The 27,686-nt window shown below is 36.9% G+C and overlaps 2 protein-coding genes and 1 long non-coding RNA gene across 8 annotated transcripts; 2 read left to right on the top strand and 1 right to left on the bottom strand.

The window, feature by feature from the left end:
* Positions 1–348: 348 nt before the first annotated feature.
* Positions 349–16,630, bottom strand: LOC112574682 (uncharacterized protein C05D11.1-like). Its single transcript, XM_025255909.1, has 22 exons — positions 16,325–16,630; positions 15,293–15,375; positions 14,778–14,936; positions 13,907–14,116; positions 12,708–12,830; positions 12,398–12,538; positions 11,884–11,994; positions 11,388–11,479; positions 9,748–9,850; positions 9,152–9,226; positions 8,867–8,977; positions 8,285–8,428; positions 7,640–7,822; positions 7,074–7,176; positions 6,489–6,800; positions 6,250–6,335; positions 5,441–5,601; positions 4,434–4,676; positions 4,064–4,157; positions 3,616–3,776; positions 2,523–2,675; positions 349–2,231 (listed from the first exon to the last, which is right to left on the bottom strand). The coding sequence occupies exons 1-22, from the start codon at positions 16,473–16,475 to the stop codon at positions 2,171–2,173; spliced, it is 3,060 nt and encodes a 1,019-aa protein (XP_025111694.1). The 5' UTR covers positions 16,476–16,630; the 3' UTR covers positions 349–2,170.
* A 62-nt stretch (positions 16,631–16,692) lies between these two features.
* On the top strand, positions 16,693–22,787 carry LOC112574683. Of its 5 annotated transcripts, none has more exons than XR_003101479.1 (5): positions 16,785–16,799; positions 17,296–17,358; positions 17,488–17,586; positions 18,207–18,376; positions 18,527–22,787. It is a non-coding gene; the product is annotated as an uncharacterized LOC112574683 (long non-coding RNA). The 5 variants fall into 5 exon arrangements; XR_003101478.1 differs by lacking the exon at positions 16,785–16,799 and adding an exon at positions 16,809–16,823; XR_003101481.1 differs by lacking the exon at positions 17,488–17,586 and having other exon boundaries at positions 16,693–16,799.
* A 1,437-nt stretch (positions 22,788–24,224) lies between these two features.
* LOC112576349 (HRAS-like suppressor 2) lies at positions 24,225–27,302 on the top strand. 2 transcript variants are annotated; one of them, XM_025258719.1, is made up of 5 exons: positions 24,225–24,243; positions 25,214–25,330; positions 25,527–25,644; positions 25,815–26,043; positions 26,787–27,302. In XM_025258719.1, the coding sequence occupies exons 2-5, from the start codon at positions 25,241–25,243 to the stop codon at positions 27,040–27,042; spliced, it is 693 nt and encodes a 230-aa protein (XP_025114504.1). In that variant the 5' UTR covers positions 24,225–24,243; positions 25,214–25,240; the 3' UTR covers positions 27,043–27,302. The 2 variants fall into 2 exon arrangements, with proteins under 2 accessions (XP_025114504.1, XP_025114503.1); XM_025258718.1 differs by lacking the exon at positions 24,225–24,243 and having other exon boundaries at positions 24,891–25,330.
* The last annotated feature ends 384 nt before the right edge of the window (positions 27,303–27,686 follow it).

The raw sequence follows: 27,686 nt of genomic DNA, 5'->3' as shown, positions 1-27,686 counted from the left end.
AATAATATATAATATTCTGACAGTATCTGTCTAGAATGCAATGATATAATTTTCTGTAAGACGACCATTGGTTCATATGCTAGGACAGTTTATGTCTTGAATAAAAGGATACATATAATGTGCTAACAAAATCATTTACTCATGTGCTAGTACAATAGGTTTTGAAAATAATGATGTAATCAAGTCAGAGACCACCTTTCAGTTACAAACAAGGATGATGTATGTCTTGTATTTAATGACGTAATATGCCATGAAACAACCATTCTCTCATATTCCAGGACAGTTTATATCTTGAATTTAATGCTGTGATCTGCTAAAATGACCATTTGTACATAGCCTTGAATAGTATATGTTTTCAACTGTCATCCACTGAGACGACCATTTACTCATCTTCTACAACAGTTTATATCTTAAATTGAACAATATGATCCACAAAGACAAGGATGATTAGTATAGCAATATGCTGATAACTCGAAAAATTGGAACACACAGCTGTTTACAAGACCTTAAGTGCTTTGATCCAAAAATGACCCGAAGAGGGTCTAATGAGAGATTTGTGGCGTAGCCTGCAAAACATTATCTGTATGAAAGTGATCAATCATATGATAGGAATGACCCATTGAGTCCTATTCGTGCGCACTTTGACATTCAAATGGCTATCTCATGCAAAAGTTCAGATTGTGACACCACCACACTTGTGTTCTCTATGGGTGAGTTAAGGGACCATACCAGAGTGTAAGGGAGAGAGAGAGGGGAGCTAACAAGTCGCATGGAAGCAGCATTTATCTCCTCCTCTGCTACAAGTGCCTAAAGCTTCTTCTCTCCCTTGTATGTCTAGATCTTGATTTGCGACTAAAGCATGTGATCTGATGGCACAACAGTTTAAAGTGGTTTGTCACTAATACAGGAATGATTGGCTGTGTGCGTTCAAATGCTGTCTCAGGCATACAGTTATCTCCCTGCATATAGCACCTGTTTACATGAGGTGATACAGCCATAGCTCCTAGCATAGAATTAAGTTTTTATTCCCTCCTCTCTGTACGGAGAAAGGATGTCATCTAATCACCTTAGTTCACTATCTCCCCTTGGTTCAATACATTCGGTACCCTCCCCTTGTTGCCAAGTGACCTGCCAGCCTCAGGAAGATGACATCAAGAATGCACAAAGTCCAAGAGTACAAGTATTTCCCTATTTTACAACACAGAGGCCACATAAATCACACTGAAGTTAAATATCAAATGTCAACAAGAACATCACAGCTGGAAGAGCTTGCAAGGCGATGTCACATATCCCAGCTCGTAGATTAATGGAAGTGACAGCTGCAGCAGTTCACAATATGCAAGAAACTGATCTGAAGAGCATGCAAACAATTTAATGCATAACTTTAGCAAGTTCCAGAGAAGTATTCCATGTTGTGCATAGGTTCACACCAACAGGTTGATGTAGCAATGATTTTAAAAACATGCCCCTTTTAAAAAGATAAAAAAAGAGCAAAAGACCAACCCCTTCGACCAAATTCTTTTTAAAAATCCTGAACTTCTAACTCTCCAAAGCAAATGACAGCAGAAGAATGTTTTCTCAACAGTTTGTGAAACATTCAAGCAAAACAGCAGAGCGTCCTTAACAATTGCAACATTACTAGAAACTAGAAAGTAACATGACATTCAGTATGTTTTTCACATTACAGAGACAAATCCAGATTTAAGAACAAGAGTTCATGCATAAAGGTGAATGTCATTTAACAATTTTAAAAGCAGGACATTGGCTGAACATAAAATAATTGAAATTTACGGTCTACGCAAAGCCGACATCTGTATGGCAGTGAAATGGAACAATGTTTTCTGGTTTACACAAAGCTAAAATTTGCACAAATCACTGGACCCATCTGTGAGGAAACTTTTTGTATCTGCCTGAGAGTTATTGGTGCAGTTTTGTTAGTCAACAGCAGCTCATTTTTTAGTCTTGAAGCTGCCTTAAAAATCTTAGCAGTGCTGCAGTGTTAAACTACGAGCTGCATAAGGATGTTATTTTTATGCAGGATAAGTATGTGCGAAAGAATAGATCAACAGTAACAGTAAGCAAACACAAATTCCAAACACTCAGCAACCCTGGTAGCAATGTAGTCTGTTCCTTATACTGAATGGCTGATATATTTGTGGTGCTTATTAAATCACAGCTGTGTGAGTAAATCTTCTTCAAGTGATGATAGTACTGTCAGTTCAACTCCAAGCCTGAAAAAAAAACCCCAAAAAACCAGGAATATAAATCATTCATAAAAGTTACAATTCACACAACGTGTTTAGTACTCTTCTCTTCTCTTATTCTTTAGCAAGGTAGGACACTAAAGCATTATTTAAACTTCTGTCAAACGATTCCTAAGTTTCTTGACAGTAAATAATAATAAGAGCATAAATTTCTATAGTGTATTTCCTTGCCAACAGATAAATTTTGTTTTTAAGTTCAGTTTCACCAAACAATCTTTATATTTCAGTGTAAATTCTATGCACTGAAAGGCCACTCACTTTTGAAAGTCTGAGGCAACTTCTTGCACCTTGGATGGATTTACACACACAACACAACGTGTTAAACTAGGATCAAACAAAGATGCCAGATATTTCTCGCCAACATCCTTCAAATCCTGCAGCTTTACACTAGAGACCTTCTTCACCATCTCCCTGTTAACAAGAAGAAAAAAGAAATCAGGAGACTGATATTGTTAAGACAAATACAGGCTTCTCTACCAACAGTTAATTGCGGATAGCCATTAAATAAACAGTTATGTTTGCCTGGAGTTGCATTCTGAGGATACTAGTCCCCAGAAGTGGGGAGTTCTCACAATGTTTTTCTTGGCACAATAAGCATCTAACAAGATGATACTATCATCTTGGTACATAGCACAACACACCCTCCTTACCTATGCTTTAACTAACCCTTACACAAATACAAAACATCTCTATTAATCCCTTTCAGTAACTAAGACAGGGTTTCAAATTGAATAAGCTTTTATAATTAATGATGGTGAGTTGAGTTATTTATTTGTTTGGTTAATGTGTGGCTACAATGACCATAAATACTGGTAACAAGTCTAACAACTGACAAAAAGAAAGACCATGAGCCATCTCAGCTTCAACAGTTACTAAGCTGATTAAAAAAGCAGACTGCCTGATGTTTAAAAAACCATGCATGAATTATTATCATTTGGATAAGAAAAAGTCTTCTCAGAGAAAACTGTAAATGCAAATAATGAAGACAGCTTATATTTTTAAAATCCATATAATACTAAAAAATAAATAAAAAAGATACACAGAATAATTTTATAAAGAATGTCTATTCTCTCTTGTATTTTGATAGGTACATAACTATAGCACTTATAAATGTTGGTGTTTTACGCTGAGCCAGCAACTAAGGTTATATCCCAGTAAAGCAGTGGGTTGTGTAAATAGGCGCTGCATGCAGAGAAAAAACAGCTTGCCTGTAATGAGATCTGAATCAAGGACACCCAATCCTCACCATAGTAGTGACATGCAGTAACCATTTTGCCATCAGACTGCCATTGCACTTATAAGCTTTAATGCATACATTCACACACATATGCATCTAACTCTTGCAACATACTTGTTATGATTGTGCTCCACGTTGCGCAGATAGGAAAGTAAAGACTGGTGTGTTGCATCCCACACTGTCTTCTCTTCTTCAATGATCTCAAAAATAAGGCTGGACCTGGCTGACTCTAGCTCAGCCTCACTGAACTCATTCTCTCCACTCAGGTAACCTTGCTGTTGCAATACAACAATGCAACACACACAAATATACAAGACGACAAAATACACTTAATGGATATAGCTGCACACTATCTCTCTCTCTATATATATATGTAAAATTACACTTTCGAAAAAGACCAATTACAATTTTATGAAGTCGTTTATCCCCCAATTCATTTGCATGATGTTGAAGGTTATTGTTTTCTCAAGAATGTTATTGATGACAAACAATAGGACCACAAACAAGAATAAGCACAGAGTTTCTTCCCATCTTCATTTGTCATATTACAGCAGATACTGACCACAATATTCTGCCCCACACCGTAAGCATCCACAACATGCGTTGCTTTGGCCAACAGCAGGTACAGCATCCCAAGGTCAGGTCTGATGGTAACACTGTAAATATTGTCATATTGCCCACTATAACAACAGTTACAGATCAAACCTCTGACAGCAAAACAAGGTCTTGAAAATGTTTTGCCAGAGTAGATTATCATATACATATAAAAACATCATGGATGTTTATACAAAAGTGTTAACCTCTATAAATAAGTTGTAAACACAGGAATATACGACATCTTTTCAACCGAGATATAAACATGTGAAAGTGCAAACTTCTGACTTGACAAACTGTCCTGAGGTATGAAAACCATGTGGTTAAGATAAACGTACCTGTAGTGATATGACAGACCAAGGCCCCGGATTTGGCTCCACATTGGTCCTTCACATTGAATTAAGTACTGGATAAGCACCATCAAGGCTGGTAGGTCCTCGTGGTGATAGGAAGAAATGCAGGGCACTGCCTGCAGAAAGTATGCTGACTCCACGTCTCCAACACCAACAATGACCTTCTTTGGACCGCTAGCATCCAGAGGTTTGACAAAGTCCACCATTTTTGATTCCAAGACACCAATGCTAGAGAAAAATAAAATTATTTTAAAGATGCACATATTTAAAAATAATTTTAAACTTAAAGACCAGCCCGATTAGTTTGCATTTTTTGTAGATATCGGTAGATATAGGCGCTATAAACCTAACCTATGAATTTCAGTCTCCAAAACCCATCCGTTAATTAATTATCCACTACCAAAGACCAAAGTACATAATTCGGACCTACGGTCAACGAGCGCCGCTAACATTGTACTACTTCATGTTGGTACACCATTCATAACATTGCCTGCCGTCAACACCAATCATAGCGATAATTTGGGTTATTCAGACGTTGAAAGTCTGCATTTCTAAAGTAGAAGTTTTTCAGAAACACGAGAAATGCAGACTTCCAGCCTCCAAATTATTCGAACTGTCGCTCATGATCTCTCTTCCTGATAGGTGTTGACTGCAGGCAACCTTGTGAATGGTGGGCCAACGTGATGTAGTACATTGTTATCAGCCTTTGTTGATTGCAGGTGAAAATTGTAGCGGATAATTCATTAACGGATGGGTTTTGGAGGCTGGAATTTACAGGTTAGGTTTATATTGTCTATACTGATTTCTGAAGAAAACGCAAACCTTTCAGGTTGGTCTTTAAGTTCTACAACTCTTTATTATTTTTTTTTAAAAAGGAAATATGCTGTAGGCAGTTTGGCAAATTGGTATTCTTTGGTTCTGCTAAAGTGGCAAGACTAGCATTAGTGAAGGCAAGCAGCAAGCTGTGCCCCCACATAGAGAAAAATTCCTACCCGTTGCCTTCTCCACACTGGTCAAATCCTTTCCAAAATGTTCTCCAGGGTGTGTCTGGCAAACCATGAGCAGCAAGTTTCTTAGTGTCACAGGACAAATGGATGCGTGCATTGCCTGGCAGCAGTAGCTGGTTTCGTACATTGTTAATCTCAGCTATAACCTGAAATAAATAAGTAAACCTCGTTAATCTAAGTATAACCTGCAATAAATAACCATCTTGTTAATCTAAGATATAGCATGCAATAAATTAGTAAACAAAAATAAAAATAAAAAATACCAAAAATGATTGCAGTCATATTAGCTGTTGGGCAACAAAACACACTTATATGAAATCAATCATAGTGTCACATAAGAAATAAATTTTAAGGTATATAACTCTATAGAATATTCATTCCATTTTTTTTAGTGTTTAATTTATTCTCTGCTGACAAAGGATGAACCGGCATGGCAGTATGTCAGGAAAACTGAGAATCAGCTGTAATGTAAAATATGAATAGTACGGTACAGTGTTTATAGTGGTAGGAATACTCAAGACACAGTAAGGATGGTTGTTCTGTTGAGGACAGAAAACAAAAACCCAAATGAAAAATAAAGTAGGAAAAAAATTATAATGGAGAAAGAAACATATATCCCTTCTTTATCTCCTCTTTATGTTAAATCATCAAGTGAGTTCGTTGATTTTGTGTTCTCTATATTCATTGGTCAGGACAGCCGGAATTGAGGTAGCAAGTCAGGATAATGCCATTTAGTCATGTCACCCAGGACAGAGCGAAGAAGAAAAAAAAACAATTTTTCTCTAGAAAGTTACCTTGTCTGGTTCAGACTCCAATCTTTCCAGAAGTCGTGTCAAAAATGTAGACTGCTTTAACATGCTGGCAACATTAAAGTTGCAGTCTGCACACATGACAACAGACTGAGTATACAATGAACTGACTTCGGACACATAAACACATACCAACACAATCAAAACTGCCTTATTAAAATAAAAGACCACCACCCCACCACCCCAAAACACAGGCAGGTGCATACATTCTCACTCACTCTTACCTTTTATAAATAAAAGGTTATATAGAATGGTCCGAACAATATGAAACCCTTTCCGTTTCAAGGTGGAAATGTTTCCAATCAATCGATTTGCAATGATTTTGAGACGCTCTGCTGTGAACTGGGTATTGTAGAGCAAATCAAACAGCCACTGAACCCCAGTCTCGTACTTCCCCTCCTCCACTTTAATGACGGTGACCATAAATTGGGGGAAGTAGTCGCATTTGAAGCAGCCAGGAGGAACACCCAGGCCTGAGCAAGAGTACAGGGTGTCCTTTTCAAGTCCTGCGATTACTCGCTCATGAGGTATCAACTCTGGAATCAAAATAAAGATATAATTAAAGGGGAACAGCATGTGATTTCAGATTGCGGAAATCTAGAACAGCAATGACTATCAAATCTAACTTTTAGAAACACTTTTAAAGCACTTTCTTAACAGAAAATACTATCTTCAGAAAGAAGTGATTTTAAGGATTAAAACTTTAAATGCCATGTACCTGGGTTACCATGAAGCTGGAGATTAATCATACAGAGAATTAAATCAGCATCTTTAACATCAATGTACTCATCAAGAATTCAAACACTTGCCTCCATTACGCAGAATAGGACTTTCTACCAAAGCCTCAGTTAAGAGGGGCAGGTAATACCTCAATTCAAGTGATATACTTGAAGTGTCATACAATGCATTCATCTGAAAACAGAAAATGAGGCAGTATTTTATGTTTTTTTACAATTTGTATTTCTTTCTGTTGCGTGTTTAATTATTGCATGAAACCTGCTTTGTAAACATAAACTGAGCTATAAATTGTTGCACTGTAAACCAATTCTGTTAAACGTTACATAAATTATATATAGGAAAAGAAAAACCAACCATTGCCTGTACACTTCTAACCATAAGAGCAAATCAGAAAAAGGTTTGTGTGGTTTAAGAAAGTCACAAAATATCTCTACAGGAAGCAAAAGCGTACAGAGATTGAAGTCTACCTATCATATTTTTAGCATAGAATCTAATGTGTATCACAAGTCTTCCATCGTAGACTGATTCTTCAGTCCTGCAGGTCAAGGCAATTAAAACACACATTTTATTTTATATTCATCAAACTCAGAAGCACATGTATGAAGAATTTTCTTATCTACAAAAAGAAATAGCTTACTTCAACGAAGTTGGTGTCAAAGTCATCCAGCTGCATAATACATGGAATTCTGGACAGCGGAAATCTGGGGTTAGCTGCACTTGGACGTGTAGGTAAGTTTGATGATGATGTGATAGAATGGAAATGGATGGATTCTGTGCTTGGCACCGACACAGATGTTAAGATGGACTCTTCGGGTTCCACCTGTAGGAGACCAGAACAAAATAGTGGTCACCAGCATAAAACTTTGGTGATGGACACTACAAATTGCAGAGTAGTCTGTCTGAATTACTGTGATAAAAGCTCACATCAACATTCACCTCCATGCTCTTGTCAGATGTTTGTTGAGGAGATGGGGGTGAAAAACCTGGAGAGACTGGCCATAAAAAGATAAATCCACAGCACGTGATTTCTATAACTGGTGCTCTGATGGACTGAATATTGTAAAGACCTGAACAACTTCCAGCTGAATGCCAACATTAACATCCTTCAAAACAACCAAGCTAGAGCTAGCAAGCCTGAACATGAAACTGATAAACCATTTGACTAAAAGAGTAAAAGTAAATGTAAAAGTTTGCAATATTCATCCCATGAACATTAAAGATTTAAAGAAATGATTGTCACTATCAAAAAAAGTATGAGGTAAAGATGGTAGATGTACAAAACCTCATTTATGGCAATGGATTCTTCCAATTTGGTCTGACATTGCTGAAGTCCTTTATCCCCAAGTCGATCTCGCTGTTTCTCTACTCTCTCCCTCTCTTCTAGTCCCATCTGCTCCATGTAGGAAGAGCTAGGCTGTCCTATAACCTGTCAATCCAACAACAAGTCAGGAACAAATTGCATAAACAGAGAGCTGGGCTGTCCTATAACTTGTCAATCCAGCAACAAGTCATGAACTCCACTCATTGTGTAGGTTCAAGCTTGAAGTTTACTTAGGAGTAACAGCCAGAGAAATGTACCTTTATAGTAACTAGTTGCTAATGACCTGCCAATGTGTTTTTAGTATTTCTCCCATTTAAGAGTGATACAAGTTATAAAAAAAAGCTTCCTAATCTAGCAGTCACTCTGCTTCACTTGGAACAATGGGGATGTGGTTATGTGAAAGTAAAGATGGCAGAAGGAAAAGACTAGGCACATCCTTCCACATACCCTGCCAGACACGGTGAACCACTTATGTTTACTGCCCCTAAGAGCACTAAGCTATAGGACTCTATAGGATAAAGTAGTTATCAAGCAAGGACTCACCACCACTGAAGGTTTATTCTGAATAAAAGACTGAAGCATGCCTCTCCAGAATGACTCTGTCTTAGTCTTCATGTTTTGGTAAGAGTCTATTGTATTCAGCCGAACATGGCACTGCACCAATAATAAATAAAGCACAATAAATACAATAAATACATCTGGCATAGGTAAAAAGAAACAGAGCCCTTTAAACACAATGCAAAAATACAAGAAAAAAAATCAGATAAAAATATTAAGGATTTCTTTGTAATAGAAGCATGTCTGAAAAGTTTTTTGCTTGAAACTTACATCCTCTCTGCTCTGTCCAAACAGAAACTGACCAATAAGCATGTAGGCCACAGTATTGTGGGCGCCTCCTTCGATCTGGAAGAACAAGGAATCTGCTCTTACAAAAAGCTGGTGAAATAATAGTAATAATAATAAACCTGTGATTTATATAGGGCGTATAATCACACTCACAATGGAGCATGTTTTCAGCGCTTAAGACAAGTAGGAGACAAGGATCTTGCCTTCAAGTACTGATAAGCAGCATTTTATATTCCCGAAATATCCTCTCTGATGGGTAAGCCATCTAAATCAGTGGAATATTCTTACCACTCTCTATCTCCCTGACATCTACTCCTGACAATGGTGATGGAAGGCCAAAAAAACAAAGGATAAAAGTATGTAAAATTATAAAACAACAGCAAGCACACAAGAAATGATTATCTGTTAAGAGAAGTGTTACAATGTGCCTACCCATAATACTGTTTAAAGGCTTTTTACAAGCTGCAGTGTATAAAGCTGAAGCTGGGCTCTGTGACTGCTTATGTCAACTCACATTACTGAGGGCATGTAGCATGCAGTGATTTATAAGGTTGAAGATGCACGAAATGACTACTCACATCATTTAGGGCTTCTAGTACACGGCGATGTATAAGGTTGGAAATACGCTCCATGTCTATGGCCTCCTCACCATCACAAATCTTTTTCAACAGTTCTTGAAGCCTGGCAACAGAGATACGGTAGAGTTTAAAGACTTTCCTGAGGGGTGACATAAATCACACTTAAAAGACTCATTTCATATCTTTTATTAATGCAATGAACACAAAACAGACAAGGAGAGAGAAAAAAAAAAAAAAAAAATAACCAGCTTTGTTTGTCCCAATGGGTAATTTAAATGGGAGGTGTGCTCTGTTTTCAATATATATATATAAAAGTCATTACAATGCAGTGGAATATTAACATTAACAAGAGCAATGAGAGATATGGGCAAGACATTCCTATGCACACCTACACATCACACACACACCGCTGAATGTTCATCTGTGATTTAGCAGCTGGACTGCTGATGCCACAAATGATGGCATATGAATCTCAAGAAAGTAAGTAAAGGTGATTTTCCTCAACTGTTCAAATCTTCCAGAAGAAAAAAAAAACAAACATGGGACATCACATTATACAACTGATAAGTTGTCTGCTCCTGGCCAAACACAGCATCTCTAATACATGTTACACAGAAAATACTGAATCTCAAAAGCAAAAGTGTAAAGGAAGCACATGAGGTATTGATAGATGCACAGTGAATAATTCTGAGAGCATAAGCATTCATATGCTCACAAGGGATTTCTCACTAAGAATACAGCTGGTCAATTTTATATGTGTAGGGCTGACTTCACTATGCCTACACAGTACTCTGTCTTGTGTAAACTCCATTTAGCTCGTGAATATTACTGAAAGTATATATATATATGTAGAAAAAGCAAGAGGGTTTAGAGGCACTGAAAAAGCACTTTCTACCAATGTCCATACCTATTATATTTTATTATATGAAAAGCTTGTGTTTTTTTATGTCCAACAAAACAAGTGTTGATACAGCTGCAATGGATCTTGATACAATGCCTCATTTCAGTGCCGACAGTGACAGTTGGGAAATGAAAATCCCCTACAATTAAAGTCTACATTAAAAATCCTCAGCATCAGACAGGACTTAATTAAAAAGCCCTTGTTTACAAGCTTTAAGAGAAGTCTTATGTAAGATAGACAACCTAAAGTAGCCAGAAAGCAGTCCAGTGAGAACAGCAATAGTCAATGTAACTGCCAAGAGGGTGCCAGCCTCCAGAAGAAAAGTGTGAACCCTGTCTAGAATAGAGGGATCTGTCGCAACAGTTGTGTCTGATGGCAGAGAAAAAACATCTAAGGGTATTTCACGCATGATAGGATGGTGAGAAAAATAGTTTTCTTCCATACCCAACAACCTGAAGGAGGAGTTAGTCAATGGTCAGGGGTGGGGGGTAAGGTTGGTCTTTCTGTTTGCATTGGCTATTGATTTGTTGAAGGTAGTATGTTTCTACCTATCAGAATCTCTGTACAGCTCATATCACCTGTCTGGGTATTTGATATTTGAAAACAAAAACAAACAAATTAAAAAAAACCCAGCTGTGTCCACAACCACTAACTATTTCGTCAGTTTCTCTTTAACTCCTGGTGTAGAGAAATAAAGAATGACAGGTTATTTTAAGAACAGCTGTAACCATATACTTACTTGGCAGCCACTTCCGACAGCTTGTTACTGTCCACACTCAAGAAGTTGAAACCAAAGCAGGTCTCAGAGTTCTCAATTACGAACTGGTGGACCTGCAGCAGACCACTGATGCCATGAAAAGAATTTGTACAAATGCTGTGATACTTAGTTCCATCTGTTAATAGAAGCCAGCCTAGCAGCCTAGCAATCTTTGCCCAGTGATTTGTACATGAAAGGGGTCTAGTTCCTGCTGCTTGGATGGGGCTGCAACTCTTAGACTATACATATTTCTTGTAAAACCAAGGACAAGATTTCTCGGTATTGGATGTATTCTGAACCTACAGTTCACACCCACAGATGCGAATATCTACATAGCTACAGTTTAATTGCATCGATATATCCATATTGATTAAGCTAATGTCATTGTCTTTTCACAAGATGTCTTCTAAGATTAAGGAAACAATGCCAAAACTGTATATGTATTAAAGAAATAATGTGATGAAAGGGACATGCACACCCTGCTGCAGTAGGGCTCTTCAATCTCCACAAAATCTCGCTGAATTGGTGCAATAGGAGAGTCAGAAAGATACTCCAGAAGAATATTCAGAGCAAGAAACGTGTACTGGTCCTGTAAAGAGAAATTGATGTTTATCCACCAAATCATAAAAGAGATGCCTAGCACCAATAAATATAAATACAAAAGTACTTTTGCATAAAACAGCTATGAGAAGAAATGAAACCTGTACTGATTTACCATTCATAGTGATTCTGTTAAGTGTTAGTTGCACAATGATGCTGTTACCCTCACAAGCTTGATTTTGTATATAAGACATGAGATGATATAAAGTTACCAAGACAATGATATAGAGTATAAACGTAAAGTAAAATACTATATGATGAATATTGAACTGAAAATCAATATGTCCACAAATAAATAAATTCAATCAATTATATTCCAAATAAAGTCATTATAAAAAATAGTTGGAGAGCAAAACATCATGCTAATATCACAAACAGGTCATCTTCTCTACCTTTGCCATGGGCCCTCTCCAGGATATAGTTACAAGGCCATACTCCTCGTCATCAGATGGGTACACAACTACCTTCTCTGAGCTTTTTTCCAAAGGTGGCACTGGAGACTGCCATGGGCGCTCAAATGGTGGTCGTGGACCCTGAAAGTGAATACAGATTGCAATAAGCAATCAAAGACTGTAAGCTTTTTATTTAAATTGGAATGAACATACACATTTACATACATGAATGCTTTTGTGGCTGCTAGAGGTAACAGAAACACTCCGCACGCAAGCACACACATACAGATACAGATAGAAATCTGTGCACCTTCTTTTTGAGTTTTTCTTCCACTGGTTTCAAGGCCTCAAAGACCTCTTCTGGTTGAACAGCCCCAGTGATGATAAGACACAAGTTTTCTGGTCGATAGAACTGCTGGTGATAGTCGCACACCTGAAAAAAAAGTAAATCGGTTGGAGTCAGTCATCCATGAACCCTGACTTAATCTTTCTCATGTGCCCTGTTTTAGCATCATCTTCTTCCTCTCATTCATGCAGTCTATAATGACAATGTAACACGTGTATAATGGCAATGTAACATGTGTATAATGATAATGTATATTAACAAAACATTACAGGAAATTTTACTGACTCTCCACTTTCATGCCCATGAATAGTCGGCACTTACATGTTTACAGCGCTGTTTTTAAATACTTTTTCTGGGTCAAGAAAAATCTGAACCAGCTCTAAACTTAAAATTTGACATTAGTTGTGACTGTCCTTGTGCCTTAAGACAAGGCCTCTGTAGGCATGTATCTTGTTTATAAGAAAGTAACAAAATCCTAGCAGAAAACATAGTATTTGAATACCAGAACCTATTTAACTGTTCATATTACTTTTTGCTATAATTTTGGATCAAACTGCTGGATTAAAGAAATACCTGAACATGCATCAAAATCTTTAGACCTTGATGTCAAATAACAGTAACTTTTCATAAAGGTAGCTTTACAGCCATGGAACATTTTTGTATTATTTTGGTGAGTCTCATGCAAAAATGGTATGACCCCGAACTAGTATTACTGGACTGCTGGCAGATAATTTTTTCCAGTTAACTACTAAAACGAGGCATGATACTACAAAGTTTCCGGTTTAGTCATACTCTTTATTTAGGCTCTGATGCCAAAAATTTCATCTAAGAAGCATTTAAAATAAGAAAATGCCATGACGACATTTCTGTGAATAAATGAATATTCTACAGCTTATAAAAATGTTATCCTTCAAAATATTTTATTCATCTCTTTTAGTCAGTTACATATATATGTAATAATTTTAGAATGAAAATAATGTTGCAAATAGTTTGAAATGGAGTTAGCCTGTACATGCACTGATGTTTTAATCTTGCTGTATAACCTCATCTGTATGGTGTAGCCCTCTTGATGAAGTGCCCAAGGCCTAATCAATAAACTTAAATCCAATTTCTTTCTCTTAAACATGCACACAAACACATTCTAGCCTTGAAAACATCACTACCTTTTCATGTGATGTGCTGTTTCTGAGGTTGGCCATGATGCCTCCAGTCTCAGACTTGTAGCCACATTTGCCTTCATACATGGCACGTAGCATGTTGAGATGAACCAGACTTTCTCCTGTGTTTTCTCTGGCCTGCATTTCACAGTACACGACACCAGCATCTTCTCCACGACCATTGATATGGTGGACCTCAGTCACATATCCAGATTCCTAAATAATTAATAATAAAAAATGAACCAAGAATATGGAGGGTGCAGTTTTGTTTAGTCTACCCAATGTTTCCAGATGCTAAAATATCACACATGGGCCAGCTATATGAGTTCAAAACCAGCCCTTGTCTCTTGTATTGGAAGAGGCTGATGCAGATTAAACACAAGGTTTTCTTTCACCAAATGAAACATGAAAAAAAGAAATGATCAGACAAACTTATGCACCACAACACATCTATTCAATCTTGCAGTCCCACTTTTGCCTCCCTGCTCCAGGGAACACCATCAGAAAGTGCTTAATGGCTAGGGTAATTGTAGAATGTTGACACTGTGCTATATGCTGTGCTTTCTAAGCTGAAGCATGAAGTCTCTCTTTCTCAAGTAGCTGACAACCAAAAAATCATCCTTTTCTCTTTTCCCCTTATCAGTTTGGTTGTTATCCCTTTTTTTCTATAGGCACAATAAGCACCTTCTTGATGAAAATTTGTGTTTTAAGACTACATGTACTGCTTGGCATGGCATCTTTTACTGTACATAAAAAAGAACCGTTGAAATGATTCCTGCTTCCAATACCTTATGCAGTAAATCTCAGAAAAATGAATATATAAGGTGCCCAATCAAATGAGAAACACTGGAAAGCATTGTGACAAAACAACATTTACCTTCAGTGTAGGATGCAGAATATGGTCAAGATAAATTGGCAGCAGCTGCAGAAACCCCTCAGATCCTGCAGTGGTGATGGTGTAGCAGGTATGGTCAGTGTCAGTCCAAGCATTAGTGCCAGAAGCTAGAGAGCGGTTAGCCAGCAAGTCCAGAACACCCTGATGACATGATAAAATTTAGTTTATAAAGTTTAGCACAAACAATTTATTGCAAAAATGATTAAATTCATGTGGTTAACTATTATGCTACAGTGTAACACCCTGCAACATTCGATACAATATATAGATATAGGAACAAAAAATGTAGCAGAGTACCTGTACTATTTTCCACATTAGTATATCTATATATATATATAAGTAAATTACACAAATGCAAACACATTCATGCAAGTAGGCATTAATATAGGCAAAGTCTGTTTCTATATACAGTATAACCATGCAGACTGTACTACTATATTAAAAATATATGTATATATTATAAGAGTACCAATCACTGAAGCAAAGCTGGATCTCACCTTGTAAGGATAGGCTTCACTACCAAGAAACACCAGATGCTCCAAAGTGTGTGGTAAGCCATCATCATCATGGGCTTCAGTTGCTGTATCAGATCAAAATAAAGAAAAAGAAATTAGAAAACCTAACCTGACAAACCTATTTTACTTCAAAAATAAACAAATACTATTAGTAAAAAAAGAAATTAAGACCCAATAAAATTATGTGCATAATACCATAAGGTTAGTTTAGTTTATTCTTTGTTACTTCTTGAGGAGCATAGGGCCGCAACAACACCTTCCCAGCGGACCCAGTTTTAGGCAGCACCCTTGTTGGGCCCATGTGGTTCCGACATCCTTTGCCTCACTTTCTACTGTTCTTTTCCAAGTCTACCATGAGGACATGATGCAAAAAATAATATATATATATACATTTCTCTGCAAAAATTTGGGAGGAAAATTTAATGGGTGTGAATGGGATTTAATATTTGCAAATTCTACCAATGTGATTTGACCACACATGTGGTTTTGACTGCAGCCTTAAATTGATTCAATCACTGACGAGTGTCGTTGCTAGTTAAGTTAACTATCACCTGAGCAAGAATGGCATCATTAAATCTCTCACAAACACGCACAATGAAAGACTAAAAAGAAAGACTACAAGCCCAGGTTGACCAACAGCAATAATAAAGCTATAATAGTTTTTTTTAATATTTTTTTACGAAGAAATACCCCCAAAAATATTAAACTTTCCTACTTCTATTTCTAAAGCATACAGAAATAAGCAGACTACAGTGGTCGACTCATCCAATAGTCGAATCGACCGGCGACCATTAACAACTAAAAATCTCTCGCGTAAATTATAATTGAATACTTTAACTGTTCAGAAATATGCAAACTTATTAGTCTATTAACGAATCTATAGTGAACGCCTGTTTGTTTGCTTTTGTTACTGAAGCTGTATTACAACATGTTTGTGTTACTATTTCTGACGTAAGAAACGAACTCAATAGAACGTTACAGGCGTGCAAGTGTAACTAGAAAGTGTGCACTTACCAAGACAAAAAAAGCCATTCACAAGTGGTCCGTCGATCTGTGCAATGAACACGGACAAGTCCGTATCGACAGATTTATACAGAGAAACTGGTACCTTTCCGTTACAAATAACATTGTAGACAAGCTTGAAATTTTCGCAGGAGGCTGCCATCTTTACCGGAAGTGAAGCCGCTTCTCTTAGACACGGCGAGAAAAAAAAAAAAAAACCCACGTCGCACACCAAACGTCTTGTACTGGAAATCGACTGTTGGCTGACTGAATGTATGCGATAGATACACGGACAAAACTCAATGATAAGAAAAGATCAATATGCAGTCATGAAGTCTTGGTTGGCCAGTTTGTTCTTCAGTATCACATCCACATGGTCTCGGCTCCCCTTGGATACATGGCATGAAAATGACAAAATATCGGGTGGGAGAGAGAGAGAAGGGGATCTGGTGACTCGACCATTTACTATCTCAGTACATCCCGTGAGGTGACGCGGCCACTGAGCATTCCTGTAAAAGAAAATCAATAATCTATACAATTCTAACAACTCTAGTTTGCATAAACATATTTCTCCAACGCGTCGTCTGCTCAACTCTTTCGCGTTGTCTCGATACGGATAAGCGATAGAAAATCTCATCAGATAGCAATAATTAATTTTATTGAATAGTTTTTGCAATATGTATATAATTTTCTGAGGAACACTGATCAAACGGTAGGACAAAAACGCTACCGATCACAGACTTCCATGGTCTAAAGAAAGAAATATGTGCCTCCGCACATCAAGCGAATGGCGAAATAAACATATGGGATGCCACTTTCATGTATAAATATTATTCTTAGCTGCATGTAATGAATGGCAAAGTTATAACTGGACTAAGTGAAAAATCTGTATTAACATTAAATTCATAGTTGATTGATATTCTTAAATATCTGAAATATGAAGTGTTTAAAACTCGTCTTATTTATTATTATTTTTTTTTTAGCGCCTGTCGTTGAGGCATTCGTGACCTTCACCTTTGTTGGAGGTGTGATGACACCGTGAAACGGTAAATTATTTTATAAGCATACTTTTTAAGCTAGCATGAATGCATTTAATATGTTCAAGATTCCGAAAATACGAGGATGGAGATTAGACTGAGTTCCACAAATCACATATGTAATTATTTCTTGACTAGTTTGATCGAAGAGGCGAGAAAACAAATGCCAAAATGAAAGTTGGAAAATTCAATTGTTACGCCGTGGGTATGGTCGGTGCAGTGCAGTCGCTGGATATGGTAGTAGTATTGCGTTGTTTTGTAAAGCTTACATAAACTGTTGAGTACAATAATAACTAGAATATTTTTGTTTATAAACATATACGACTCTCAGTTTCAATTGTTGTGAGCATGAACGATATGATAATGACGTAGTCTTACGCTAAACGTAGAGATGGAATATGTGTAAGGGTTTGCTTTTTTGGTTGTTGTTTTTTTTTGTTTGTGTTTTGTTGTTGTTGTTTTTTCTTTCGTTGTTTGTTTGTAAAGTGCCTTGAGCCTGCTCACAGGACCAGGATATGGTGCTAAATATTAATTATTATTAAATGCACGTGAAAAGCCAAAAACTTAGTCAACACACTTTCTCATGGTGGATAATTATAACGTTCATCATCAGGCTGATCGAGATTTTCAGAGTATTCCCTTTACAAAAGGCATCGAGTATAATGAATGAACTTGTAATTAGGCAATTACTAATAGAGAAGAGAGAGAGACGTGAAAAAGCACACATGTGTGCAAATTATCTGTGTGTGTACACATGCGTGCAAGTGTGAGAGACACAGATAATTCATAACATTCATATAGTCAAATATTGAAAAATCATAATTTTAAGCATTGACAATTGTTGCAACATTGTTTAGAAATAGAAAGCAGGCCAGGCCCAGGAAGACACTAAGGATGCTGAGCAGTTTTTTGGTAGCGGCTATTCCCATGACAGTTTTACTAGCAGCAGCCGTTTATATTTACAACAGAATGAGTCAGACAGAGTCTGGGCCACAGTCCTGTCCGCCTTCATCGTCATGGACCAGAAGTAGGTTTTCATTGTGTGAACCTTTGCACTGAACAAACTCCATTTTAATTTAAATATTTTAACTGTGTTTATAGACAGGATGATTTAACACGAGAAACAGTCGCACCTACTTAAGTTATTAATTGAAGTGTGTGTGTGTGTTTGTGCCAGCTTCAGCTCAAGACAGTGGAATAAGGAGGCGAAACTATCCAAGACGTCAGATGCCAGCTTCCCATCTTCATGAAACTATCTTGCCATCTAACTTACCTGACTCTGGATTAATGGAAGAAGATCACTGCGAGATATGCTTTGAAAATATTCCTCGCGTCAGGCTCTACCCTTGTAAACATGCAGACATCTGCATTGAGTGTGCAAACAAAATTGTAACAACATGTGAAAGGCTATGTCCCTTCTGTCGTACTCGGATCAATGGGTATGAGGAGTTGGTTATTGAGTAGAAAGTTGGTGAGGATCAAGAACATTGCAGATGTTGGAGGTTCAGCTGTTATAATGTTACATAAATAATAAAAATGATAATTAAATAAAGTCAGCTTATATAGTGCCATATCCCAGCCCTATAAGAAGCTTGTGGTGTTTTACAAATAAGGACACACTAGATAAATAAGATGATGGAATGATGAGGTTGTTCTGAAAGTGACATCAGACCAAGATATTATGAGTCGCAGACTATATAGTCATTTATCAAAAGCAGATTTGATCAATCAGTATTCAAGAATGTAGACAAAGTCTTCCGGAGAGTGCTGATCGTCAAACAGAAATCGCACCAAAGTATTAAAATGTGACTATTTGGTGAAGATGTAAGGTCCATTACAACAAGGATTTGTACATAGAAAGAAACATTTATTGTGTTAGTTAAAGAAGACTAGCTGAAGAAAATTGAAATCACAAGATGAAAAACAAAAGGTCATAGACAAAGGCTTTAGCACGATGCCAAGGATGCCATCAAAAAGTGGATACAATGGCACTTAAAACACAGCAAATAAAAGCAGAAAAAACCAAAATTTTCTGATTAAGCTTGAAAATCACAGAGCAGTTATGATTTATAAGCAAGTCTTGGACTGAAGCATTGTCTCTTTCTCTGTACACAAACATATCGCTTTTCAGATGCAGATTTTGATGTCTAGCTCTTGTTTTCAGATTGCACAAAAACCACAGACAGATATAAGTGAAGTATGCAGGATCAATAAAATGGCTAAGTTGTCAAATAAATGTATTGAACATGCTTGAAGTAGCTTGAGTACATGAATATCATAGTTCTAATAATATTGTCTTATTTACTTGAAATTTACAAGAACTGATGGCTCTGAAATAGGATGTCTTCTAAATTTTATTCTGAAAGTCTGTTATTATCCTTATGGTTTGTGGCATTTATTTCAATATGCTGATCAATATTTCCTTACAAATTCAAATGTTTTTTTTCCTGAAAGTGAAAATGTGTCCAGATAAGTTTACTATTGTAACAAAAATAGGAAAGGTTAATTTTTATTTTCACAAGTAAGCAGTACACTTTTACGAAATTATTTTTAAGAGGAAGATGCTGTTTTATCATATTCATTGCTATTTATTATTCCTTTCATAGTTTTAACAAATAATTGCTTTCTAATTTTGTCTACATAGCTTTTTTGTTTTTTTACAGTGTGGAAACATTCTTGCAATACAACAAGCACTTAGCTAATTGTATCAGCTAAAGCACACAGCGTGCATACTTTGTTATGGTAATGAAATGATCACATTACATCTCTTACATTTCTGTGCAGTTTATGTGCCTATTTTGTAACTTAGGCTGTGCACATGCAAAAATGAATTTGTTAGAAAAGGCTTCAAATATGTTTTGTGTTCATTTTTGTTGGATTGTTATGCCAATTGGTTGTTGCTTTTGAATCTTGTACAAGATCAGTATGTAATTATTTTCATTGGAATCCAAATTTTTACCATAATTTAAGATTTAATAATGATTGATTATTATCGCACCGCATTGTTTTAAAAGTCCCTTTGCCTATTTGGCTTGAAGGGGCTCTCATTTTGGTGTTGTTCCTGGATCTAAGTCTAATGTCAATCTGTGTTTTTTTGTTGTGCATTTACCACTCTTCTGGGTGGTTCTATCTTTGTCTGAACAAGACCGTTTCTACCTACACATCATTTCCCATCAACTGCCTGCCTCCTTTAACTTGACATAACAGTTTCTTCATGCAGTTCACTGGTGAGGTCACACAGTCAATACAGAGTGCCATATCCTCTTGGCTTCATGATCATTAGATTCTACATACAAAGATTTGATCTATAAACAAGAACTATTCCTGATTATAACTTGATACGCTTTTATCACAGATTAATAATCACTTTACAGCTCTGAACTACTTACTGTAGAACTAACATCTTAATCTGTGTTTAGAGGCCAAATTCCTGCATTGACATTTTTAACTATTGTTGAATTGATTTGATGCCCTTGCATAAATGTAGTAGGAATCTATCTTTTGTTATATCATTTTCTGCAGAAGATGATAGCAGTGTTTCGACCATTCATAGAGCACCAGACTAAAATGATCAATGACAGTGTTTGGATTTGCGACATGAAGGATGACAGTCAAAAATATTAGGTCAGTGGATTTGCAGTTTCCCTTATGACAGCTTGTGAATTCATTATGGGTTTTTAACAGAGGCATTCTGCAGCAAAAAAAAAAAGGTCTACCTATTAGATCTGTCATATGACTGGAACTGTAGTGTGGAAAAACTGTAAAACTGTAGTGTGCAACCTGGATTACTGCTTTTAAAATGAAGTATGCAGACTGGGAGCAACTTTTGGCTACATAGCTTTCATTCCATATGGCATTCTATAGACGCTTTTGCATGCTATGTTGTATGTGTTTGTGAATGTCTGTGAGTATGTGTGTGTGTTTTGTAAAGCACCATTTGCTTGCCTATAGGGCCAGCACTATGCAAGCTCTCATTATGATGATTATTTTTATTAGGTATGACCTAAGATATCTCTTGCTGCTTCTAATGGCATCGCACCCATTATGGTATCTATTATCTTCCTCTGTTAGAAAGATTGAGAAAGTACTTTGAGGCAAGGGAGATATGTATATATTCTTTTCTAATGCATGGTGCAATAATAGTGAGGATTACTGTCCGAAGGTCAGATTGATATTGTGCGCGCGTGTGCATGTGGATGGGCATGTTTATGAGAGAGAATCTGTGGTTCGGTTATTTTATAGGTCACAGAGTAAATGAGCACCTATCTATATGCAAAAGTTTTGCTTTTCAAGTTTGTTTAAAGACCTACAATGCAAAGAATGGGAACAAGTGGCTGTAGTCCACCTAGTGTTGCTCATGGTCACAGCACATGTGAACGTGACAGATCTAATGAGCAGCAAAGCCATTCTTTCCTGTTGCTGTAAAATTGAAGGCAGCAAATGGTATAGTGTAGGATTTTAAAGTCATGCTATATCTGCTGGTCTGCAATATAAATTTCAACATCATTTATTGTCGTTGTCACAGTAGATTACAATTTATTTATTGCACATTGTTTAAAATTTAACACTGTGTTAAACTTTTACAAATTTGCGTATAAAACTATTGTAGTACCAGTCAAAGTGGAGACTATAAATTCTAAGCAATGAAAATTCAACAGCTATGCTGGTAAATGAAATTATTTTTCCTGTTACAGATAATATTTTTGTTCTTAAAAATATTTATAAATATCTTGGCCATCTCACATTATTGGTATGTAGACTTATTAAACAAGTCTTACTAGACACCGTTTCCCCACTCTGACCAGACTGTCACTGTGGCTAGGAAGTGGAAATGTAAATAATATGCTTTAAATTAAATGACATTAAAAAACATCAATAAATAACATCAAGCTGTAACTCGACATTCTACAACTATAAAAGATATTACTGCTGACACCAATAGACACTCGAACACACAAGAACAACAAAGTTGGTTTTTTCCTCCCCCTACACACGATCCAGGGAAATAGGTTCTTTATTCAATACTCCCCTTCTTCAGCCTTATCTACATCATGGAAAGAGTTGAAATTGAGGCTAAATCACATCAAAGCAACCAGCCCAATCAGCCCCATCATTCTGCCTGAGACAAAATCTGATTTCAGCACACCCTGTCTTTAAAGTATCTGGGAAAAGTGACCACTATGCCATGGGACCATCATCTCATAAATTTTAGAATGTTTAAAGTAAACAGAAGTGACCTTGTGGTTATAAAATGACCCTGGTTTCATTTATTTTTGCAAAATGTGCACACTGCTGAAAAATGCATTAATTCTGTTTGTTATTGAAGTACACATGTGTGATAGCTGATGATGAAAGTTTGTGAAAGTGTAAAATGTCCAGTATGGATGTCCATTTTTACTTGGCCAGCAGTTTGGAAATAAAACCTGTTCATACATTCACTGAATGGACTTCTCTTTGTTGTCAATCATTCAATGTATCTCCAGTTCAATGCCCTCCCCCATTTTTTTAAGATTCTGTTCATAACGAAATTTAGGAGGGTCTCCTTTCAAAGGTAGACGCAATTGATGTCTGAAAGTACTTGGCTGTCAAGCAAGTGTGTGTAAGTGTGTGTGTGAGCTTCAGTTCAAGGTAGTGGGAATAAGGAGGCACAACCATCCCAGGTGTCAAATGCCAGCTTCCAGTCTCCATGGCACTCACTTGTCATCTAACTTACCTAGCTCTGGATTAATGGAAGAGGATCACTGCAAGATGCGCTCTAATAATGTTCATTGTGTCAGGCTCAACCCTTGTAAGCCTGTATACATTTGCATTGTTTGTGTAAACAAAATTGTAACATGTGAAAGGTTATGCCTCTTGTCTTACTCGGATCTCCGGGTATGAGGAACTGCATGGTTATTTTGGGTAGAAAGTTTGTGAGGATCAAGTGTCAGAACATTGCAGATGTTGGAGGTTGAGCTATATATGATTTTACATAAATGACAAATTAAGTTAACATATAGCGCCTGTCTCCGCCCTTTTGGCAAGGTTGTGTTTTACAATCAAGGACGCACCACAGAAAATAAGATAGTTGAATGCTCGTGTTCTGAAGATGACGACTTAGTTGTTAGATTAAGATGTTGAACCTCACATTGTAGTTATTTGTCAAAAACAAAATACACTGTAGATCAATCATCAAGAACATATAGGTAACATCATAAGCAGAGTTTGACGCCCCTGCCCCATTGGTACAACAAGCAGACGACTCAGCATCAAGCAGACGACGCGTGACGTAGCAGGGGCATGACGTCAGGCGTTGCTACAGGCAGCGAAAAAAGGTCGCGACCTTCCCACGTCGGGTAAAAATAGCCTGGACTATGACATCATAGTCGTCTGCTGTCAGCCTATTACCGTGCGGCCCCAGCGCTGAGAGACAGACACACAAACATGGCCGACACGTCACGCTCTCCATATTTTGTAAAATAGGATTTATTTTTCAAGATTTAAAATTTATTTCGCTATAAAAATAAATTTAGTCTATGTCATCATCATAGACATAAAATTAAAGCTTTTATAGTCATTCATTAATTTCACAGAAGTGAGAAAATGGAGATATAAAAAAATAGACGGATGTATTCTTGCTTGTAATTATGTAATCCATTATCGTGTGTGTGTGTGTGAAATAGAAAGAAAGAGAGCGAGAGAGAATTAAAAAGCGTGCTTATGTGAACGAAACTCGATTCAGTTGGCAAACAGCCAAAGACTATCTATCTATATCTATAATATCGGCCAATTATCTCAACATAGGTGATAGAAAATTTCTGAAAAAAATCTTTTAATTTCCTGTAAACTTTCCGTAGGATATAAAAAGAAGTTTCTCTATGTGATGTAACCTTGTTGCCTGTTCGTTGTTTAACAGTGAGTATGCTACGGTTGTCACTGGTATAGGTTACTGAGAGACAGAAAAAATATGCTTAAATAATTTGTCTGTATATCTAACATTTTTGTAGGTAATAAATGTAAACGCTGTATAGTTAGCTGTAATTTGCTGCAGTTTATTAGCCTTTAGTGTACCGAATGATCTGAGAGTTGCGTAAAACCTTTGGATTTTCCGAACAGCATTTGGTTACTATAGGGTCTCGATGTTACTTTGATGCGTGACATAATATGTTTAAAAAAAGTTAATTTGCTATATAATGAGTACAGCTACAGATAAATACTCATTTTGCGCAATAAGAAAAAAAAATTGATGAGAAATAAAAGGTTTCATGTAAGAGGCTAGCAACACCATTTTGTTTATTGCTATCAATATCTATATCAACAGACGCGGTTGATTATTCTATAATTCTATATTTAAAAAAAAAACAATGTAAAAGTCTATCAAAGGACACAACACAGTGTTTGTACAAATACATAGTATAACTAACACTCAACTAAGTTAGAGATGATATCTTGCATTGCACAAAATCTTTTCAAACCGCAACCCCGAATAACTAAGATTTACATATCACATTTCTGGTTTCTGATTTTACCACCGTACGTTTGTGTTTAGATATCAGTATCTTTGAACGATTGGGTCAGAAGGAGAGGTCAAGGTGTGTGAGCTGAGGCCGTTGTGTCAAAGTATGTGCAATTATGTATTGTAGTATGTGATGATGTCCTTATCTGTGGTGGGAGTATCCGGGAGCGAAGTGATAAAACACCCGCTGGTCAGCTGTGCAGTGAGCACCATGCGGGTGTCGAGTTAAGGGTAGGACTCCAGTTACACTCATGTACATTTAATACGTAAAGATTCGCAGTTTGTTAATTTTCACTGCTCGCCACATTACCCAGTATGGCCAAAACACTTTCTTTGATATTGCCCTAATAACAACCATGAACATTTTAGAGACTGCCAGCTGACTAACACATCATTATGATGCTACCAGAACCGACAAGAGCAACGACAACGTCGGCTTCAACGGCGACGGCAGAATGTATATCTACATCAACGGACAACAGCTGGGTAAAGGTTTTTGTCAGCTCTTAATGTTAGATGAACAGGTCACCGTATAATCTCATGAGATATATCTGACAATGCATACTGATTCGCTAGGCATTATTTATTTAAATGTTAACTAATTAAATAAAAGGCTATAGACGTAGATGTGAAGTATACGAATCTCACCAGCAACATATTTGTTTTGCTGTTGGAAATTTAGGTAACAATTCCATTAAGTGATACTGATTGCCACAATAGAAACCTCTCGCACACCCTCTCCGAAGGAGACTTGGTAGAGTTTCCGCATGTAAACGATAGTCACTGGGGCATCTATGCAGGTTAGTATGTCAAGATGGCTGATGTTGAATTTGGTGAAAATGTCGATGACAATATGACAAAACATTTACGAAAACGTGTTATTTTCTTTTAGTGTGCATCTGTTTAATGCAGAAACTTTAATAAAAATTTACCAACACCGAAACTACAGAAACCATTCTTTGTTTTTAAGGCAATCAAAGAATCATTCATCATGTAGCAGAAGAAGAAAAGAAAAGTATATTCCATGGGATTTCAAGACAGCTAAAGAATAGCAATGGCCTAATGGTAGTCAGTTGCGTGGGCCATGCAATGGCAGGTGGTTCCCATAAAATGAAAGGAGAAGTACGTGACGATGATTTTTTTCATGTTGCTGGGGACTCCAAGGCAAAGAAGAGCAACCATTTGGATCACATATTAAGGTGTGTTATCAAACTTTATTATAGCACAAACATTTTCTTTATTGTCTTTCCTATTTCTCCTTTTTATGGAAATCACAAGAAGTTTAAAAAGAAGTCGTCGATTCTCTGAGTTTTTTTTTCAAGCTTCATTCAGGGTTGGGTATTATCATCAGATATTCAGTACACACTCACCCGCGATTAAAGCAAATGTGGGCATCGCGTCTGTTAGCTACTCAGCAGCTTTATCGAGGCAAATAGATGGGTGGAAAAGATAACTTCTGCTTAATAGCAAATCTCAAAGAAAAAAAAAGGGCTGAATAAAGTTAGCATAGTGGCACGTGCATAAAAACTCGAAAGACAAAAGTTGTTGCATGCGACAGAGAACAGAAATTGGGGAGGACAGAAAACAACATGTGGTCGACATTTCATTTCAGGATTTTCAGATAATTAACCTATGTTCAATTAGCTAGAATGTACTATTAAATCCTGGGTATCTTATATGTCCAGTTCACTGGCCAGCTCATTTTTTTTTGTGTTGTTCCCGCATTAACTGTGCCTATGCCAATCCTTTTTACTTCAGTCCTTTCTTTGTGCCTATTGATCATTAAATCACAGAACCTTCTAATTACCTCTAGTGACGACCAATAGGTTTCTCTGTTAACTTTTTAATTCTCTGAATATAGAATGACTTACTTGTTGGCTAGCAGGTTGTCTATCTTAGTTTTTCGTGATCATGTTTCTTCCTAATTATTTATATTTAACAGTGTGTTCGCACCAGATGAAATCGTGGAACGAGCCATGTCCAAATTAGGTAGAAAAGACTACGACATCTTCACTAACAACTGCGAGCATTTTGCTACCTGGTGTCGGTATGGAAAGGAGATTAGTCTGCAGGCAATGGCAATAAACGGTGAAGAAGTTGAGGAGACCTCAGATACCATGACTCCTGTTCTTGCTGGTGTTGGTGTTGCTGTTGCTGTTGCTATTGGGATTGGTGTAGCACTTTTAAAGCTTTTGTGAATACACTTCTACAAACTGCCGTGGTACAATGCAATTTACCTGTAGAAAAGTGACTCACATTTGCGGACCGATGCAAGATTATCTTGAAGCCATGTTGTCCGCCCTAGTTCAACGACAGGGGACACAGACCCCTCAGTGTGACATAGGAGACATCTTTCATCATACATGGACTAAATTTATTTATTTACGTATTAAGTCTACAAATGAGCTACATATTTTTTGCCAAGTTTGTCAAGTTTGTCAAGAAATAAAAGTATTTTAAAGCATTATTTCTCATGTGGTATACAAGTCTGTGGCGATCTAGTACAAACCTATAATGCTAGAATATCGGTCGAAAGTTTTTTTCAATTTTAAGATTTGAAACTTTTAAATCTTGAGTTAAGACTTGACATAATTTGTGAAATATTACCAAAATGTTACATATACAAATTTATAAATGAACGAGTCATTATACATAAAAAGAATCATTGTCCTCTCTACCTTGTCCACTGCGATGAACGTTAGCTAGACAGCTTTGCTACCAGAATGACAATATATATATACTTCTACAACGACCCCACACAGATTGCCACAAGAGGCGTCCTTTCAACACCATGTTTCAAGTCAAGGAGGGAAGGAGATAAACACTTCGGCAGCATTGGCCT

Source organism: Pomacea canaliculata, linkage group LG11 (assembly GCF_003073045.1).
Source record: "Pomacea canaliculata isolate SZHN2017 linkage group LG11, ASM307304v1, whole genome shotgun sequence".
NCBI classification, from domain to species: Eukaryota; Metazoa; Mollusca; class Gastropoda; order Architaenioglossa; family Ampullariidae; genus Pomacea; species Pomacea canaliculata.
The sequence above is the reverse complement of the archived record's forward strand: the minus strand, read 5'-3'. Positions and strand labels throughout refer to the sequence as shown.

Excerpts from the sequence above, each read along its gene's own strand:
- LOC112574682 (XM_025255909.1), bottom strand. The coding sequence starts at position 16,475 with ATGGCAGCCTCCTGCGAAAATTTCAAGCTTGTCTACAATGTTATTTGT. Across the intron at positions 12,831-13,906 it reads ACAGCACATCACATGAAAAG|GTGTGCGACTATCACCAGCA; the intron begins GTAGTGATGTTT and ends CTTTTTTTTCAG. Across the intron at positions 8,429-8,866 it reads AGAATAAACCTTCAGTGGTG|GTTATAGGACAGCCTAGCTC; the intron begins GTGAGTCCTTGC and ends TTGGATTGACAG.
- LOC112576349 (XM_025258719.1), top strand. The coding sequence starts at position 25,241 with ATGATGCTACCAGAACCGACAAGAGCAACGACAACGTCGGCTTCAACG. Across the intron at positions 25,331-25,526 it reads CATCAACGGACAACAGCTGG|GTAACAATTCCATTAAGTGA; the intron begins GTAAAGGTTTTT and ends TTGGAAATTTAG. Across the intron at positions 25,645-25,814 it reads TCACTGGGGCATCTATGCAG|GCAATCAAAGAATCATTCAT; the intron begins GTTAGTATGTCA and ends TTTGTTTTTAAG.